The sequence below is a fragment of the Eublepharis macularius genome, chromosome 17 (assembly GCF_028583425.1).
Source record: "Eublepharis macularius isolate TG4126 chromosome 17, MPM_Emac_v1.0, whole genome shotgun sequence".
NCBI lineage: Eukaryota > Metazoa > Chordata > Lepidosauria > Squamata > Eublepharidae > Eublepharis > Eublepharis macularius.
In genome coordinates this window covers 43983481-44002459 of record NC_072806.1, presented here as the reverse complement: position 1 = coordinate 44002459, position 18979 = coordinate 43983481, and the positions used below count along the sequence as shown (strand labels likewise).

Sequence of the window (18979 nt, the reverse complement as noted above, 5' to 3'; positions counted from 1 at the left end):
GCATTAATGTGGTATCCATATCAAATGCCTACCCCCTCCCTTTAATTCAAGACCTGCTCAGCGTGGTGGCCCAAGGCAAAGTCTTCTCGAAACTGGATTTAAAAGATGCCTACTTCCGTGTTAGGATACGGGAGGGGGATCAGTGGAAAACCGCCTTTAACACACCCTTGGGACAATATGAATACCTAGTTATGCCTTTCAGGCTTAAAGGTGCCCCAGCTGTATACATGTCGCTTATTCATAAAGTGCTCCATGAATACCTGTACAAAAGGGTGGTCGTTGATCTTGATGACGAGCTTATCTATACGGCGGATAAGGAATCACATGTTGAACTGGTCCAGAAAGTGCTAAGCGCCCCAATCAAGCATAAGTTGTCTGTCAAACTGTCCAAGTGCGAATTTCACAAGGAGGAATTGGATTACCTGGGCTACCGTATATCTAGTCAAGGACTAAAAATGGATCAAGCTAAGGTACAGGCACTGGAGGGGTGGGAAGCACCCCAAACGAGAAGGCAATTGCAATCTTTCCTGGGATTTGCCAATTTCTATAGACCATTTATAGAAAACTTCGCCCAAATAGCTCTGCCTTTGACAGACTTATTAAAAACCAAGGGAAAGGGGGGACAAGAGAAAAAAACCCAAGCCAAATTACAATGGACCCCAGAATGTCAGTAAGTGTTTGAGAAGCTGAAAGTAAAATTCATCTCAGAGCCCATGCTGCAGCACCCAGACGAAACCCGCAAGTTCATTGTGCAAGTCGACTCCAGCGACACGGCAGCATGTGTGTGTGTGTTGTTACAACCTGATGCAGAAGGCAAACTCCACCCCTGTGCCTATCCAAAAAATTTACTGATGCAGAACGCAACTGGAGCATGTGGGAAAAAGAAGTGTTTGCCATTAAACTTGCTCTTACTACGTGGAGGCAGTGGCTGGAGGGGGCTATAAGCCCATTTGAAGTTTGGACTGATCATAAAAATGTAGAGGCTCTCCGCATACCCAGAAAGCTGAATGCCAAACAACTTCGCTGGGCTGAATCTTCTCCAAGTTTAATTTTACACTTTATTACCTACCAGGGTGAGCCAACTTCCTAGCAGATGCCCTGTCACGAATGCCTCAACATGATAGCCAGAGGGAAGAAATTATTGACACAGTGTTTTCATCAACCCAACTGGGAGGGGCAGTGACAACCCGTAGCGAAACGGTGAAACAACAACTCAATAAGGAACTTGATCTCTCTGACTGGAGTAGGTGGGTGAAAGAGGAAGTGGAAAAGGAGGGTGAAGGTGTGCCTCGCAAAGAGCTCACACAAACCAAAGTGGGTGAGTGGTACAAAGGCAACAAACTCTATATTCCACCCAGTCTACACAAGGAAATTCTTCAACAGTGCCATGACGCCAAATTAGCTGGTCACTTCGGATACTTAAAAACCCTCCACCTAATTCAGCGCCAGTTCTGGTGGCCCAACATGAGACGGGACATCTCCCAATATGTGTCCACCTGCCCAGTCTGTATAATGGGGAAATCCAGAAGAGGAAAACCCCCAGGACTACTCCAACCGCTAGAGACTCCTTCCAGACCTTGGGCGGTGATCTCGATGGACTTCATCACCGATCTACCACCCTCCAAAGGGTGCACATGCATATTAGTAGTGGTGGATCTGTTTTCCAAACAAGCACACTTCACCCCTTGTACCACTATCCCAACAGCCAAAAAGCTAGCCAAGTTGTTCATGAAACATATAGTGAGGCTCCACTCATTTCCCACCAAAGTGATCTCAGATCGGGGAGTGCAATTTGTGGCCAATTTTTGGCGGGAGCTCCTCCTAGTTGCCAGCATTGAGCAAGGAATAAGCTCCGTCCATCATCCAGCCACCGACGGACAAACAGAACACACTAATCAAGTACTGGAACAATTGTCTTGCTGATAGCTGCTACATCAACTATCAGCAAGACAACTGGATAAACTTTCTCCATTTTGCTGAATATGCATACAATGCAGTACACAGTTCCACGAGGGTTTCCCCCTTTAAAATCGTGCACGGATACGAGGGACAAGCCCTACCCTTTGCCACCAACCCAGAGACTCGTAAGGCAGAAGACCTAGGAGAATGGTGGTCCTCCTTTACAGCTCAGTGGAGTATCATCCAGGAGACCTTAAAGAAATTCAAAGAGGATTACAAAAAGTATGCAGATCGGCATCACACCGAACAATGGAACCTGCAACCCGGCGACTGGGTGTATGTCTCCACAAAAACTTCAAAAGTGATCAATCCTGCAAGAAACTAGGACTCAAATACATGGGTCCCTACCGAGTAAAAAGAGTCATCAATGACGTGACAGTAGAACTCGAATTGCCAAAGAACCTACGCCAAATGCACCCCACCTTCCACTTTAGCCTGCTAAAAAAAGCTCCCCCACCCGATGAGTGGCACCTGGAGAGAGGCATTCCACATCCAACCCTAATTGTTGGCCGATTGAGGCCATCAATTATGAGGTGGAGGAAATCTTGGACTCTAAATGGAATCTTGGAGGAAATATGAGGTGGAGGAAATCTTGGACTCTAAATGGAAAAACAAAAAACTTTACTACTTAATCAGATGGAAAGACTTTGATGAAAGCTTCAGGGAATGGATCGAACATTCCTGTCATTGCCCAGTCTGAGGGTGGGGTCTCCTTGGGAGGAGAGGAACCTTGTGTAGCCAGCCAGGACTCCTCAGGAGAAGAGGAGTTCTGTGTAACCAGCTCTAGCTCCGATTCAGCAGTAGCTGGCAATCAGGAGCTGCTGGCTGATCAGAGCTTACAGCTAGCAGCTGAGACACCAGCACCCTCTGGCCCCAGTACCACAGGGGAAGCTCATCCAGGGACATCCCAGGCTACAGGTGCAGCACAGCCAGGGGCCTCCACCCCCCCAGGTTCGCCCACACCCAAAGAACGCCGCAGACAATGCCAGAGACTGGAACTGCAGGAGAGACGTCGCAGTGCTCGTCTCCTGAGCCGACGCCAGCTGCTGGAGAGCGATGATGAGTAGCATCAGGATGGAGCCCCAGCAGCTGGCTGAAAACCATGTCTGGCTATAAAAGCCAGTCAGGAGCAACTGCCAGGCGTGGAAGCAATGGGTTGATTACCTGCAACTGCTGTCTGGTATCTTGCTCTTGCCTGCACTGTGCCTTGATACCCTCGTGCTCTGACCTACGGACTGGACTTGGCTTTTTGGATCCTGGACACACCCCTGGTGTTTACCTTGGGCTCTGACTATGGACTGGACCTGGCTTGTGACTCTTGAACACTCCTTGGCTTTGTGTTAGTACCTGGGCTACCAGCTTGGGCGGGCCCAGCCCATGACAAGCCCATGACAATTCCCATGTTAATGCTCCATGTCTCACAACTACCTTCCACAAGAAATACCCAGCCAAGCTGGGGCCAGGGGGGTGAAGGGGGGCCTTTGAGGGGGCAAAATGTCAGGTCTGTTGCCCACAGTCCCTCCATCTTCACTTGATTTGCAATCATCCTCTGTATGTGTGTGTGTGTGTGTGTGTGTAGTTTTTTACACAGGCCGTCCAGCTCCTGGGAAGACATCACACTTATCTCGGATGGCTCACCACAGAGGCCTTGAGACGGTTCCTGCCTACTCTCCCACTGACTATGCCCAGCTGGTTGGGCACTGAGGGTGGGGGGCTCACAGGGAGGGACTGGAACTTTGCAGCAAGCGTTCCATACGTCATTCTCAGCAAGAGTTCTGTGTACAGCCAGATGCTTTATTTTGCTTCTGTGTAATCTATGGACATATATATGCTTTAATTATGGTTTCCCAATAAAAATCCTTGATTCAAGAGTGCTTGGATTTCTTGCTGCAAGGGGGGAATCGGCTTCAATGTATCCTATTTTCCATAGCCTGACATACTTAAATACTTAAAGAGAGCAATCATGTCCCCCCTCAAGCTCCTCTTCTCCAAACTAAACATTCCCAAGGCCCTCAGCCTTTCCTCGTAGGGCTCAGTCTCCAGACCCCTGATCATTCTCGTCGCTCTCTTCTGCACCCTCTCAATTTTCTCCACATCCTTTTTGTAGTGAGGCATCCAGAACTTCACACAGTACTCCAGGTGTGGCTGGCCAAGGGACTATGACCAAAGGACTATAGAGAGAGACTATGACCTCCTGTAATTTCGATGCAATGTCCCTTTTGATACAACCCAAGATTGAATTAGCCTTTTTTGCCACCGCATCACACTGACTGCTCATATTTAGTTTCCAGTCCACTCTTACTCCAAGATCTCTTTCACATACACTACTACACAGAAGTGTATCCCCCATCCTGTATTTGTACTTCACATTTTTGTGGCCCAGATGTAATACTGCACACTTTTCTATGTTGAATTGCATCCTGTTCACAACCACCCACTTAAAACACTGTGGCTGTCATACATGCCTTCTGCGTATCTGCCATGAATGTATATGGGTTCTGCCTCTGGCTTCTGAGAGTGTGGGAAGTTCTTTATTGCTACAATGCCAGTAGGTTATCTTGCAAAAATCTTACTTTCTCTTTCTTGCTCTGCTGAGCCAGTATCCTTGACTGCCAGCCGAAGCTGGCTCGTGGTGTGTTCTTCTTGAGAACCAAAGATAAGTTCATCTTTCTCACTGCCTTAGGTTACACAGCAGGGGGGAACACCAAAGGGCATGGCAGCACTGTGTAACCTAAAGCTGTTCAAGAAATAAAGTGTTTTTGACAGGAATCGTGCGTTGTGATTCTCTGATGTTAAGTGAGTTGTCTTACACAAAAATAACACAACTCACTTAACATCAGAGAATCACAAAGCACGATTCCTGTCAAAAACACTTTATTTCTTGAACAGCTTTAGGTTACACAGCAGGGGGGAACACCAAAGGGCATGGCAGCACTATCTTACACAAAAATAACACAACTCACTTAACATCAGAGAATCACAAAAACACAATTCCTGGCAAAAACACTTTATTTCTGGAACAGCTTTAGGTTACACAGTAGGAGGGCACAACAGGGCATGATAGCAATGTACTACAAAAAATAATACAACCCACTTCACCGTTTTTGACAGCAATTGTGTTTGTGTGATTCTCTGATGTGAAGTGAGTTGTGTTATTTTTGTGTAGTACACTGCTTTCCTGCTCTGTTGTGCCTTCCTACTGTGTAACCTAAAGCAGTTACAGAAATAAAGTGCTTTTGACAGCAATTTTTTGGGGTGATTCTTTAATGTGAAGTGAGTTGTGTTATTTTTGTGTAAGATACTGCTTCCATGCCCTTTGGTGTCCCCCCCCCCCTGCTGTGTAACCTAAAGCTGTTCAAGAAATAAAGTGTTTTTGACAGGAATTGTGCTTTTGTGATTCTCTGATGTTAAGTGAGTTGTGTTATTTTTGTGTAAGATAGTGCTGCCATGCCCTTTGGTGTTCCCCCCTGCTGTGTAACCTAAAGCTGTTCAAGAAATAAAGTGTTTTTGACAGGAATCGTGCTTTGTGATTCTCTGATGTTAAGTGAGTTGTGTTATTTTTCTGTGTGGGGGACTGCTGGTGTAATGTGTCATTATGCTTTGCCTACATGTACTTTGGAAGGGAGAAAATAATTTTTTAAAAACTTTATTTTGTGTTGTTCTTGTTTTATTCTTAGTTGTGTAGTTGGTTCCCATCATAGGGAACAATGGGGCTGGCTGGCCAGCCCCCCTAAGTGGGAGCAGTCTGAGCCTTGGTGGGGGGTGGGAGAAGGGCCCCAAAGGGTTCGGGGGCATTTTGCATGCAAAATGCCACCCATGGCAAGACAAGCCTCCCCTAGCTGTCAGTGGTAGAGAATGAGATTAGAGCACCTACTTGGGGAGGCCATGAAATGCCCCCCCCCAGTGGGAGCAGGCTGAGCCTTGGTGGGGGGTGGGAGGAGGGGTGGGAGAAGGGCCCCTGAGGGTGAGGGGGCATTTTGCATGCAAAATGCCACCCCTGGCAAAGGAAGCCTGCTTCTTCATTTTTCCGCATAGGAAATAATGAAGAAGATGAGCAGCAGCATGCTAACAATATGCTGCTCCTTCGCTTTCTTATGGGAGGATAGGGGGACCTGCTTTGGGGGGCCATAACATGGCCCCCCAAAGTCCAATCGGTCTGAAACTTGGGGGGTTTGTAGAGAGGGGTTAGAGGAAGGTCCCCACCAATTTTGGGCTGATTCGGTGGGAAAATGCCTCCCCCAGACGTCCGGGAAGACGCCGGAGGCATTTTCCCATTGAAAAAGCCGAAAGCCGAAACGTTTCGGCTTTTTTTCTTTCGGCTAGCGGAAACGTTTCGGCTTAGCCCGAAACGTTTCGGCTAACCTGAAAGAAGCCGAAACACTTTTGTTTCGGCTTTCTTTCGGCTTTCAGAAAGCTGAAATGCACATCCCTACTTCCCACTTCTCCCGCAACATCAACTCTTCCAACGAGCTCTTCCAGAGGCAGGGGGAGGGGTGAACCCCAAGCACCAAGTCTTTCAGGACCTGCCCACCTGCTGGAACTGCACCTATAATATGATATGTCGTCTGGTGGAGCAGAAGGGCCTGTTGCAGGACATCCTGTCATCCGCAGACGTTCTGAGGAGGGGAGAGGAGCTGAGCCTCAGCTCCATGGAACGGAGAGTCCTTAGCCAGATGTCCCGGATGCTGAAACCCTTTAAGGAGGCTACCGAGCTCCTGTGCTCCTACGAGGCCAGGCTGGGTCAGGTCATCCCCCTGATCCACGGGCTCAACCAGTTTCTGGCCAAGGAGCTCGAGCATGAGAAAGATGTGCTCCCCAGGGTCTGGGACTTTGTGAGGAGGATCCAGGTGTGCGTGGCCGAGCGCTTGCATCCTCTGTGTTATGAGGTGCTGTACCAAATGGCCTCCCTCTGTGACCCCCGGATCAAGGGCAGCATTGCCATGTGGGCGGGTCAGATGCAGCGCTGGAAAAAAAAGTTCCACACAGCAGTGCTCCGTTTCCAGAAAGAGAAGGCAGGCCTGACGTTACCGGGCAGGGGCGAGGGGCGGGTGGTGGAGGAGGAGGAGGAGGAGGTGGGAAGAGAGCCATGCCAGGAGAGACCCACCCAACAGCCCATCTTGATCTCTGGGCCTCGTCAGCGGGTTGTGTGGTTGGCCGCAGCACAATGGGCGCATCTCTCTCAGTGGAGGACTCGACGGGGGCTATGGTGTGAGAGTACCTCACGGAGCCCACCAAGCCCATTCCAACCCCTTGGAGTATTGGGCGAGTAAATCTGCCATATGGCCGGACCTGTCCATTGTGACAACCAACATCCTGTCCTGCCCTTCCACCAGCGTGCAGAGCGAGCGGGTGTTCTCCCACCGGGGAGACCTCCTCTGTCCCTGCCGCACATTTGTGCACCCGGACCTGGTGGACATGTTGACCTTCATCAAAGTCAACCTCAACCTACTTGGGTATCCCTCCGTGGACCTGGACCTACCTGGGCTCTGAGCCACCCCAAGTCTACTCTGGTTCTAGGCCAAACTCCTCTGCAGCGGGCTCTAGCCCCCCTCAGTTCTCGGGGCTGCTTCCACAGCTGGTAACCCTTTGTCCTCCTCTCTCAGACAAGTTCTGTTCCCTCTTTCAACTTCTCCCTCTCTGGATGGCACCAATACGACCCTTCCCCACAACTTGTCCTGCCCATCGCATCCTCTCCCTGACAAGTTCCCGGTCCCTCTTTCAACCTTGCCCCCTCTGGATGGAACCACTACAACCCTTCCCAACCACCTCTCCTGTCCTGCCCATCCTGTTGTTTCCACAAAGGCAGGAATGTGGGTGCTGTCAGCTGCTGCCACTTTTGAGCATAAGGGACTACCATGGCACTGCCGCTGCCTTTGGGCTTTCCCGGTCCTGCTTCGCAATGTGGCTGGTAACAACCCTTTGTTCTCCTCTCCATGAAAAGGTCCCGGACGGTCCCTCTTTCAACCTCAGCCTCTGTGTATGGAACCAATACGACACTTCACAACGACCTCTCCTGTCCTGCCCATCCCGTCCTTTCCACGAAGGTAGGAAGGTGGGTTATGTCAGCTGCTGCTGCTGTCCTACAACTCAGTGGGTTTCTTGGCTCACAGCTCACAAATGAAGGTGCCTTCCCAGTCCCGCTCCGCAACGTGGCCAGTAACCCTTTGTCCTCCTCTCCCTGACAAGTTCCTGGATGGTCCCTCTTTCAACCTCTCCCTTTCTGGATGGTGCCGAAATCACCCTTCCCCACGACTTGTCTTGCCCATCACGTCCTCTCCCTGACAAATTCCCAGTCCCCTTTTCAACCTTGCCCTGTCTGGATGGAACCACTACGACCCTTCCCCACAACTTCTCCTGTCCATCCCGCCCTTTCCATGAAGGCGGGAAGGTGGGCTATGTCAGCTGCCACCGATTTTGGGCACGAGGGGCAGCTCAAAAGCTGTTGCTGATACGGTTGTGCCACATGGTGCCCCCCATTCTATGGCACCTGCTGTCCCCTCTGAGCAGGGGGGAATGGGTCCCACGACTCCCGTCCTTTCCGCAAAGGCAGGAAGGTGATCCTGGCGGCAGCCTGCCTGTACTGCCTACACAGGTGAGGTGTCTCTGAGTGGTGTGGATTCTGTGGAACTGCCATCTTCTGTAGGGTGCTGATGCTGAATAGACTGCCATGTCTGTGAAGGCAGGTCAGTGGGTGATGCAGGGGGAAGCCCACAGCTCCCCATGAGGGCACCTACCTGTCTGCCCACAATCCCCTTTCCTAGGGGAACCGATGCCTCCCCCACAATGGGGGGAAGGCATCCTCCACCGCCTCAATGGCTGTTACGTGATCCTCCACTTCTACATGTTAGGGGTGGGCCCCACCTCTTACCCTTGGTTCTTTCCTTCCAACTTTCTAATGACAGGATAACCCAGATATTTATGCAATCCACCTGTTTCCACAATATCCCTGTAAATGGTATCTGTCTCTTCTGTCAATCCAATACAGGTATTCAATGTATCCATGCACCACTCTATCCTATACACCTATCCCATACAGCTATGCACCTGTCTATTGAGAAACCTATCTATCCCATGTACCTAAACGTCCAATGCTCCATGTCCAGCCAGTGTGTTGGGTCAACAACAGCCTCTGCTCCATGCGAGGTGCGGACAACAGCATTGGCCCCAATGCCATGATGTCCCCATCTGCTGGATGTATGTTGGTGTCTCTGACCCACCAGTTTGTGTATTTGTGTGTGCAAGGCCTCCGCGTACACCATCATGTCTTGCTGGAAGGTTTTCTTTGCAGACTGTTGCTGGGTCATTTGGTTATGCAGCAGCTGCCGATATGACCCACATTACTACCTTGGCAGAAAGTAGCCTCTGTGAGGCCTGGGGGGTGGGCACATGGGTGTGTTGCTGGCGAGTGGCCACACACCCCACCCGCTAGAGGGGAGGTGGCCCGCCACCACCTCTCCAGCCCGCCAGGCCCAGCAGCTGCTGATATCACCCACCTTCCAGCCTTGGCGGAAAGTAGCCTCTGGAAGGCCTGGCGGGTGGGCACATGGGGGGTTATGCCAGTGAGTGGCCACACACCCCACCCCCTAGAGGGGAGGTGGCCCACCACCACCTCCCCCAGCCCACCAGACCCGGTGGCTGCCGACATTACCCACCATAATGCATTGGTGGAAAGTAGCCTCTCAGAGGCCTGGCAGGTGGGCACATGGGGGTTGTCGAGGTGAGAGGCCACACACACCACCCCCTAGAGGATAGTCAGCCCACCACCGCCTCCCCAACTCCACCAGTCCCAACGGCTGCCGACCTGACCCACCTTCTGACCTTGATGGAAAGTAGACTCTGGGAGGCCTGGCGGGCAGGTACATGGGGGGTGCTGCTGGTGAGCGGCCACACACCCTGCCCCCTAGAGGTGAGGTGGCACACCACCATTTTCCCCAGCCCTCCAGGCCCAGCAGCTGCTGACCTTACCCACCTTCTGGCCTTGGCAGAAAGTAGCCTCTGGGAGCCTAGCTGTGGGCATATGGGGGTGCTGCTGATGAGTGGCTACACACCCTGCTCCCTAGACATGAGGCAGCCCACCACCACCTCTTCCAGCCCGCCAGGCCCAGCGGCTGCCGATCTGACTCACCTTTCGGCCTTGGCAGAAAGTAGCCTCTGTGAGGCCTGGCGGGCAGGCATATGGGGGGTGCCGCTGGTGAGCGGCCACACACCCCACCCCCTAGAGGGGAGGTGGCCCACCACCACCTCCCCCAGCCTCCCCCAGACCTGGCGGCCACTGACATAACCCATATTAATGCCTTGGTGGAAAGTAGCCTCTGGGCGGCCTGGCAGCCTGGCACGTGGGGGGTGCTGCCAGTGACCAGCCAAACCCCCCACCCACTAGAGGGAAGGTGGCCCGCCTTCAAGTCCACTGCTTGTACATGGGGCCAAAGTCAACTGGTGGATCCAATGATATTGAACGGGTGTTTTCTGGGGGTGTTGGATTTGAGTATGTATAACTCCAAGATCCATATTGCAATCTTGACCAAACTTGTGTGATGGCTGGAGGAGAGCCTGCTGAACACTCCCTGTGAATATGGGCTCTCTAAGTCCCAAGGGGGCCATTCTGGCCCCCACGAACACCAAACACCAAACATGTACGTTAATGGGACATATTCATTATTGTTCATCTGTTCGTGTTCGTCAATGGCAATGAACAACAAACAGCATGTTTGGTTTTTTTCCTGTTTGTGCCCATGTCTACTCACTACCCAGGGCTCACCAATGCCTGGAACTAGCCCTGTGCTTATATTGTCCTTTTCATGGCAACTATTTAACTAGAAGCTTAAAAGTTCTGTCTATGTCCATTAATGTAACTTCCTAAATAAATGCCTTCTGTTCTCTTTACGGGGCACAACAAAAATCTCACTGTGCCAACATCATGCAACAAAAGCAGCTTTGATAGCCTTTCCCAACTTGAAAGCATTCTTTGTTATCCACCAGAGGAATGGAGCAAAGACTTTCTTAACATATTTATGGCTGTTTGCCAAGCAGTTTTTTCAAAGCCTCACCACCTACCTGCCAGAATATGCTGTCAATCGTGTTTCCCAGAAAACCATCCCGCCCTTCTGATGACACCAGTTTTGGTCCAAGGATCGTCATGAATTCATCAAAATCAACTTGACCATCTCCTGGAAAGGAAGACATACTTGAGAAAGAACCAATTTTCTGGGTTATCTTCAATAGCTAACTGAAAAATGATTTATTATATAAAAAAAAGACGGGGGTGGGTGGGACGGGGGGTGGGAGGGAGGGAAATACACCCTGTTTATTAAAATGTGTATATCCTGCCCTTTTTTATGTCTGAAGGGGGCTTACAATTAATTCAGTTAAGACAGCGTCATAATTTGTTTTTTAAAAAAGCATTCTTAAAAACTCCTTAGAGAATGTCTGTAGCCCAAATTCTTTTGAACACATTCAGAAATAAAATGGCCTTCAGCATTTTCTTTAAAAAACAAACAAACAAGTATGGGGGCATACTTTGAGAGACCACAGATCACTATAAGTATTTTAAAATGACCTGGAATTTGCTGACACAATTTTAGTGGATTAGTATTGCCATCATTTTTAATTACCTTCCATCTCAGAATGACTATTTAAAACTTGGGATTTATCAGAAATGAAGGAAAGTAGTAAATCAATGATAATAAACAAGTGGAATCATTATAGTTGAGCTGGCAGCCTTTTATTTATAAAAATATGTGCTCTGGGTATAGATACATTTAGGACATTTTCAACTGTGTGAATGTTATCAGCTGTGTTCTGTTTGTACTGTAGCTTTTTATTTAAAATTCAAGGGAGGGACTGTGGTTCAGTGGTACAGCATCTGCTTGGCAGAAGACCCAGGATCAGTCCCTGAAATCTTCTGTTAAAAGGATTAGAGAGTAGGTGATGTGAATAGGATAGTCAGGTCTTCCACCATAGTGGCAACCCTCACTGCCTGCTGCTACCCAGCTGGCTGGCATGAGAAAAATACATTTTAAAATTGCCTTTTATACAACAGCTTTACATCACTTCTGGGGAAAACCTGCAAGTGATGTCATGCTTCTATAGGAACTGCTGGAAACTCCATCAAACTCTGTGGCACCAATTACTGGAAACAATATGGTCCCGTAGAGTGAGACGTTTCTGCCTGGCATCCGGGAGAGCTGCTGGCAGTCAGAATAGACAGTACTGACCTGGGTAGGCCAATGGTCTAATTCAGCAGAAGGAATCTCTCTCTCTTTCTCTCTCTCTTTTTTAAAAAAAATACTTTTTATTTTATTGATAAGATTAGAAACACAATAAAGGAAAGAGAAAGAAAAGAAAAACAAAAAAGAGAAAAGAGAAAAAGAGCAAGAATTAAAGAAAATGAAGCAAGAAAAATAATATATATTTCCATTTTCTATTTTTCTTTACAACTAACATATCTTTACAAACATTATATTTGTACTTTTAATACCTCCAGAATTTACCTTTTCAATTCTACCCCTTTCTATTTATTTTTCCCAAATTTATCTTCTTAGAAAACAAATCCACAAATAATCAGTTAATTTTTTCTCATCTCATGCAGAAAATCAATAAGGAGTTTCCAATTTACTATAAAGGTAGACAATGTTTTATCTCTGATTAGGGCTGTGAAGTTTAGCCATCTCTGCTAACTCCATCATTTTCACAGTCCAGTCCTCAACTGAAGGCAATACTGTACTTTTCCATTTTTGCACATATAAAAGCCTAGCTGTCGTTGTCATATATAAAAATAGAATGTCATGTTTATTTTCCAACTATTTGTCCATTAGTTCCAACAAAAAGTCTTCTAGTTTAAATTGTATATAGATCTTCAAGATTTTCTATATTAACATATGAATTTGTGACCAAATATTTTTTGCTAATTTATCTGGAGACATATACCACTGATACATCATTTTACAGAAGTTCTCTTTCAGTGTGAAACTGAAAGTAAATTTGAGCCCCTTTACCCACATATTTCCCCACTGGTCCATTTGTAGATTCAGATACTAATCATAGATTCTGAGGCCCATTTGTATATTATAACAAAAATGTATCATATAGTCTTTCACACCTTCTTCTGTATCAAATTTCAACAAAAGTTTATATGTTTTTGAAATAACGTGTTCATCGTTTGTACAAAGCTCTTTTTCAAACTCTGACTGATTCCGCACATGTTGGATAATGCACTTCCAATCCTCTTTAAAGATCATTTGGAACGGATTTTTTTTGTGTGTGGAACAAAAAATCCACATCAAACGACTGATAAAGTGCATTGAAAGTGCGTTATCCAATGTGTGTGGAATCAGCCTCTGTCTTTTTGCAGTCAAAGCCCCAGAATTTTAAAATCTGTTTTAAAACTTTCTAGTAATTGTGCATAGAAAAACCATTGACATTTATAACCTTTAGCGATTAACTCTCCCCTTGTCTTCAATATACAATCTCCTTGTGAGAATTCTAATAAATCTCCATAAGTCAACCATCCCTGTTTGGTTGTCATTTCACCTCTATAAAATGCTACACGTGTTGAAATCCAAAGCGGTGTCTTCTGTGACAGTCACAGTTTATATTTGTTCCAAATTCTCAAGACGGCTCACTTAATATAATGATTTTTGAAGTCCACATTGACCTTTAGTTTTTCATACCACAAATCAGCATGCCATCCAAATCTCAGGTTATGACCTTCCAAATTCAAGAGCCTATCATTTCTCAGAAGCATCCATTCCTTCATCCACATTAGATACGAGGCAGCAAAATACAACTTCAAATTTGGTAAGCCTAGGCTGCCTCTCTCCTTCACATCTTGTAAAATTTTGTATTTAACTTTTGATTTTTTCCTTTGTCATATAAATGATGAAATATCCTTTTGCCACTGTTTAAATGGTGCCTCTGAAGTTAAAACAGGTATTGCCTGGAACCAAATAACATCCTAGGTAAAACATTCATCTTGATAACTGATATTCTCCCCAACAAGGACAACTGTATTTTATCTCATCTTAATATATATTTTTAAATTTCTTTCCGTGTCTTAACATAGTTATTTTGAAATAGCATACAATCCATCCCCATCAGTGTGATACCTAAATATTTTACCTTCCTCCCCCCTCATTAAAACCTGTTATTTTCATCAATTCTTCCTGGTTTTTAGTATCCATATTTTTGTTAGCATTTTTGTTTCCTGTTCATTTATTTTGAAAACTGTCAGAGTACCAAACTCTGCCAACTTCTCCATCAATGTTTCAACTCCCCCAATGGATCTTCCAAGATCCATTGCATGTGGTGAGCTGCTGCTAGAAGGAAAGGTTTTCTTTGTCTTTCTGCCTTGCCTTCTTAGCTGCAGTGTGAGAAGCTGAGGGGAAGGGGGTTCTTGTAGCTTGCTAGAAAGTGGTTCTGTTTAAGTTCTGTTTGGGGCTGTGTTTTTGGGGCTGTTGAGGGCTGAGTGAGTTGCTGTTGATTACAAGCCACACCCCTGCTGAGCTCTGCAGTGATTGGCTGGAAGTGACCTGTTAAAACAAAGGGCTCCTCCTCACCAGAGGAAGAGTTAAGACAGCTGGGCTGAGGCAAGGGGTGGAGAGCATGTGGTGAGCTGCTGCTAGATGGTTAAGGTTTTTTTTGTCTTTCTGCCTTTTGGCCTGTGGGCCCCGAAACTCTCCTCAGAGTACTCTTGGAATATACTTGTTTTTTAAAACATTTTTATTGGATAGGTTGCAAAACATAATCACTTCAATATCTCTTTCTCCTACAAAATACATATTTCATCCCAAGCCACCCTTCCCCTCCCCTCCCTTCTGACCTCCAACAGCACATATACCCTTTAGTTCACATAATGTTCCCTCTAGTTCTATTATTTCTCATACTCTTGGAATATACTTGGAAGGCGATAGTGTCGACAGAAGGCCCCTTTCCAGTCACCTGCATGGAGTGTGCCATGTTTGTTTTCCTCCTGGAAGAGAAGACGGACTTCACTTGTCACAAGAGTAAGCTGGTCAGGCTTTTAAAGAAGATTCAGAGCCTAGAAGAGAGGATCACCACCCTTCAGGAAATTAAGGAAGGGGAGGATTTTATTGAGAAGAGCCTGGGGGCCCTGCACAAGCATGAAGAAGTAAGTCCAAGAGAAGAAGGAAGAGTCGATCTATCTTCTGAGCCTCCTCTCAGTTCTGCAGTACATGCCGGAAGATGTAGACTAAGACGATGCTCTGGACCACTGGATTGGAAGAATCATTCTGAGGTGCTTGAAATGGTGACGGAGATGAGAGTGGAAGGAGAACTACAAAGACCTGGAGGAGGGAGTGAAGAGGGCGTGGGGCTACATGGAAGTGGAAGAAAATGGAAAGTGGTGGTAGTCGGGGACTCTCTGCCCAGAGGTATGGAACGTCATGTGTCCAGACCAGATCCCCTACTCTGAGAGATGTGTTGCTTGCCATGAGACAGAATTCAGGATATTACAGACCGACTGCCAAAACTGATCAGATAGACTGATTAGTACCTGTTTCTGTTGGTTCACGTGGGATTGAATGACACTGTCATGAATAATGTTGCAAGAATTAAAGAGGACTATGAAGCTCTTGGAAGGCAGTTGAAGACAGTGAAGGCACAGGTGGTATTCTCTTCTATCCTTCCTGTCAAAGGAAGAGTAATGCAAAGGGAGCAGACCATACTTGAGGTGAATCATTGGCTGAGGTGGTGGTGCCAGCAGCAGCCCTTTGCATTCTGGGACCACAGGATAGGTCCACTTCTCAAGGTCAGGGAAGAAAATATTTGGAAAGAACCTGGAGAGCTTCATGAGGAGAGCTTTAAACTGATGCCTCAGGGGGAAGGGGACGATCAACATGGGGATTTCAATGTAGAAGTGATAACAGTGGGGACCCATCCCTAGATCAAATGAAGGTACAAGGCTACAAATGCCCATATACCAATACCCAAAGTATGGGTAATAAGAAAGAAGAGCTTGAGCTTCTCTTGCAAACAGAGGGCTACGATATAGTTGGAATTACAGAGACTTGGTGGGATGATTCCCATGACTGGAATGTGGTAGTGGATGGGTACAAGTTGTTCAAGAAAAACTGTAAGGGTAGAAGAGGAGGCGGAGTGGCATTGTATGTGAGGAGTGGGCTTGATTCTCAGCAAGTTATGGAGAATGAGGTTGACAGCCCAGTGGAAAGTATATGGGTGGAAATAAGGGGAGGAAGGACAAAGGGTATTGTTGTTGGAGTCTGCTACAGACCGCCTGACCAGGGAGTGGAAATGGATGCTGCCCTCCTTGAACAGATTGGTAGAGTATTCATACATCAGAACCTTATAATTATGGTTGACATTAACTTCCCCGATGTGTGCTGGGAGACAAGCTCAGCAAAGCTACAAGATTCACGCAACTTCCTGACCTGCCTGGCCGATAACTTCCTTTTTCAAATGGTGGAGGAAGCTACAAGGGGCTCGGCCATACTAGACTTAATATTAACCAACAGGGAAGAATTGGTACATAGGGTGAAGGTGGTGGGGACCTTAGGGGGAAGTGACCATGTCCTCCTTGAATTCCAATTGCTGTGGGGGGCCAAGGAAGTTCGTAGCCAGACTCGTAGGTTAGATTTTCGTAGGGCTGACTTCAATGATCTCAGAGGGTTGATGAGAGTCATTCCGTGGAGGAGTGTGTCAGAAAGGAAAGGAGCGAGTGGTGGGCTGTTCTCAAACATGAGCTTTTACAAGCTCAAGCCCTGACTATTCCAGCAAGATGGAAACATGGTAAGGGCTCCAAGAAACTGATGTGGATGAACAGAGAGCTCCAGAATAAGCTAAGGGAGAAAAAGGAAATGTTCAGGAAATGCAGAGAAGGACAGACCTCTAAAGAGGAATATATGAGGGTTACTAAGTACTGCAGATCAGCCATCAGAGAAGCCAAAGCTCAATAGGAGCTGGGTCTGGCCAGGGATGCTCAGTATAATAAGAAAAACTTGTACAGATATGTGAGAAGCAAACACAAGGTGAAAGATGCAACTGGACAGCTGTTGAGAGTGGAAGAAGGAACTGATAGAGGACAGAGAAAAAGCGGACAGGCTTAATGATTTTTTTGCCTCTGTTTTCTCCCTGAAGAACTTGAGCCCATCTAGAGATGGTAGTAGACATGACAGGACACCTGGAGGGCTAGTTGACATTGCCAAAGAGGTTATGGAGAGGCACCTGGCTGCATTGGATGAATACAAATCCCCTGGGCCGGATGGGGTGCACTCAAGAGTGCTGAAAGAACTTTCCAGAGAACTTGCAGAACCCCTGTCCATCATCTTCAAGGCGTCCTGGAGGACTGGGGATGTGCCACAAGATTGGAGAAGAGCGAATGTTATCCCAATCTTTAAGAAAAGGAAGAAGGATGACCTGGGAAACTACAGGCCGGTCAATCTGACTTCTATTGCTGGGAAGATATTAGAGCAGATTTTAAAGGGATCGTTCTGTAAGCATCTGAAGGACTGCTTAGTGATCTGGGGAAGTCAACATGGTTGGTCTTGTCCCTAACAGATCTTGTCAGACCAACCTGGTTTCCTACTTTGATCGAGTGACCAGCTTACTGGATCGGGGGAACTCTGTTGATGTGATTTGCCTGGATTTCAGTAAAGCTTTTGATAAGGTTCCCAATGACAATCTAATGGGTAAACTGGAAGACTGCAGACTGAATTATAGGACAGTTCAGTGGATAGGGAGCTAGTTAGAGGACCGCACCCAAAGAGTGGTGGTCAATGGTGTTTCATCAGATTGAAGTATCCAATGGGGTGCCACAGGGCTTGGTTTTGGGCCTGGTACTTTTCAATATTTTTATCAATGATCTGGATGAAGGGTTAAATGGGCTACTCATGAAATTTGCTGATGATACCAAATTGGGAGGAGTGGCAAACACCCAAAAAGACAGTTAAATTCAAGAAGACCTGAATACTCTGGAGAAGTGGGTGGTTGTGAACAGGGTGCAATTCAACATAGATAAGTGCACAGTATTACATCTGGGCCACAAAAATGTGAAGCACAAATACAGATTGGGGGATACACTTCTGGGTAGTAGTGTAGGGGAAAGAGATCTTGGAGTAAAAGTGGACTGTAAACTAAATATGAGCAGTCATTGTGATGCGGTGGCAAAAAAGGCTAATTCAATCATGGGTTGTATCAAAGGGGCCATAGCGTCGAAATCGCAGGAGGTCATAGCCCCTCTCTATACTGCCTTGGTCAGGCTGCACCTGGAGTATTGTGTGCAGTTCTGGAGGCCTCACTTCAAAAAGGATGTGGACAAAATCAAGAGGGTGCAGAGGAGAGCAATGAGAATGGTCAGGGGTCTGGAGACTGAGCCCTATGAGGAAAGGCTGAGGGCCTTGGGAATATTTAGTTTGGAGAAGAGGAAATTGAGGGGGGACATGATTGTTCTCTTTAAGTATTTGAAAGGTTGTCATTTGGAGGAGGGCAAGGAGCTGTTTCAGTTGGCAGCAGAGGATAGGACTCGAAGCAACAGGTTTAAATTACATGCAGAAAGGTACCAGCTGGATATTAGGAAAAACTTTTTCATGGTCAGAGTAGTTCAAAGGTGGAATCAACTGCCTATGGAGGTGGTGAACTCCACTTTACCAGCAGTTTTCAAGAAAAAGCTGGATATCATGTCTGTGCCCCATCCATGTCATTATTTTCATGCTGAACCAGTGATGCTGTTCTGAATCAATATTTCATGCTGAAACTTGATGTCATATTACTAATGGCATAACAGTTTTGAATTCTCAGGCTTATAGAAGCTGCAAGTGTCTTATCTAATGGACTGTAGAAACTCTCTGTGCTTCTGACCTTGTACCCCACTCACTCTCATGCACTGCTCTGTTACAACTCTGATCTCCTGCTTTCTCAGTGTCTAGACTTGATAGTACAAATATGTGCGATGTTCTCAGGATGCATTCACATGAATAGTCCTGTTTGGCTGATAGGAGGGGGAAGGAGTAAATGTGTGAGTTAAGAGGAAGGGTTTTCCCACGTGTTG

General features: G+C 47.0%; 1 protein-coding gene across 2 annotated transcripts in view; it reads right to left on the bottom strand.

The window, feature by feature from the left end:
• The window catches only part of CALN1 (calneuron 1), a 312731-nt gene that overhangs the window by 69273 nt on the left and 224479 nt on the right, over positions 1-18979 (bottom strand). For both annotated transcript variants that reach the window (XM_055001658.1, XM_055001659.1), the window contains exon 4: positions 11014-11126. In XM_055001658.1, coding sequence (XP_054857633.1) covers positions 11014-11126 — 113 coding nt within the window. The remainder of the gene's footprint in view (positions 1-11013; positions 11127-18979) is intronic.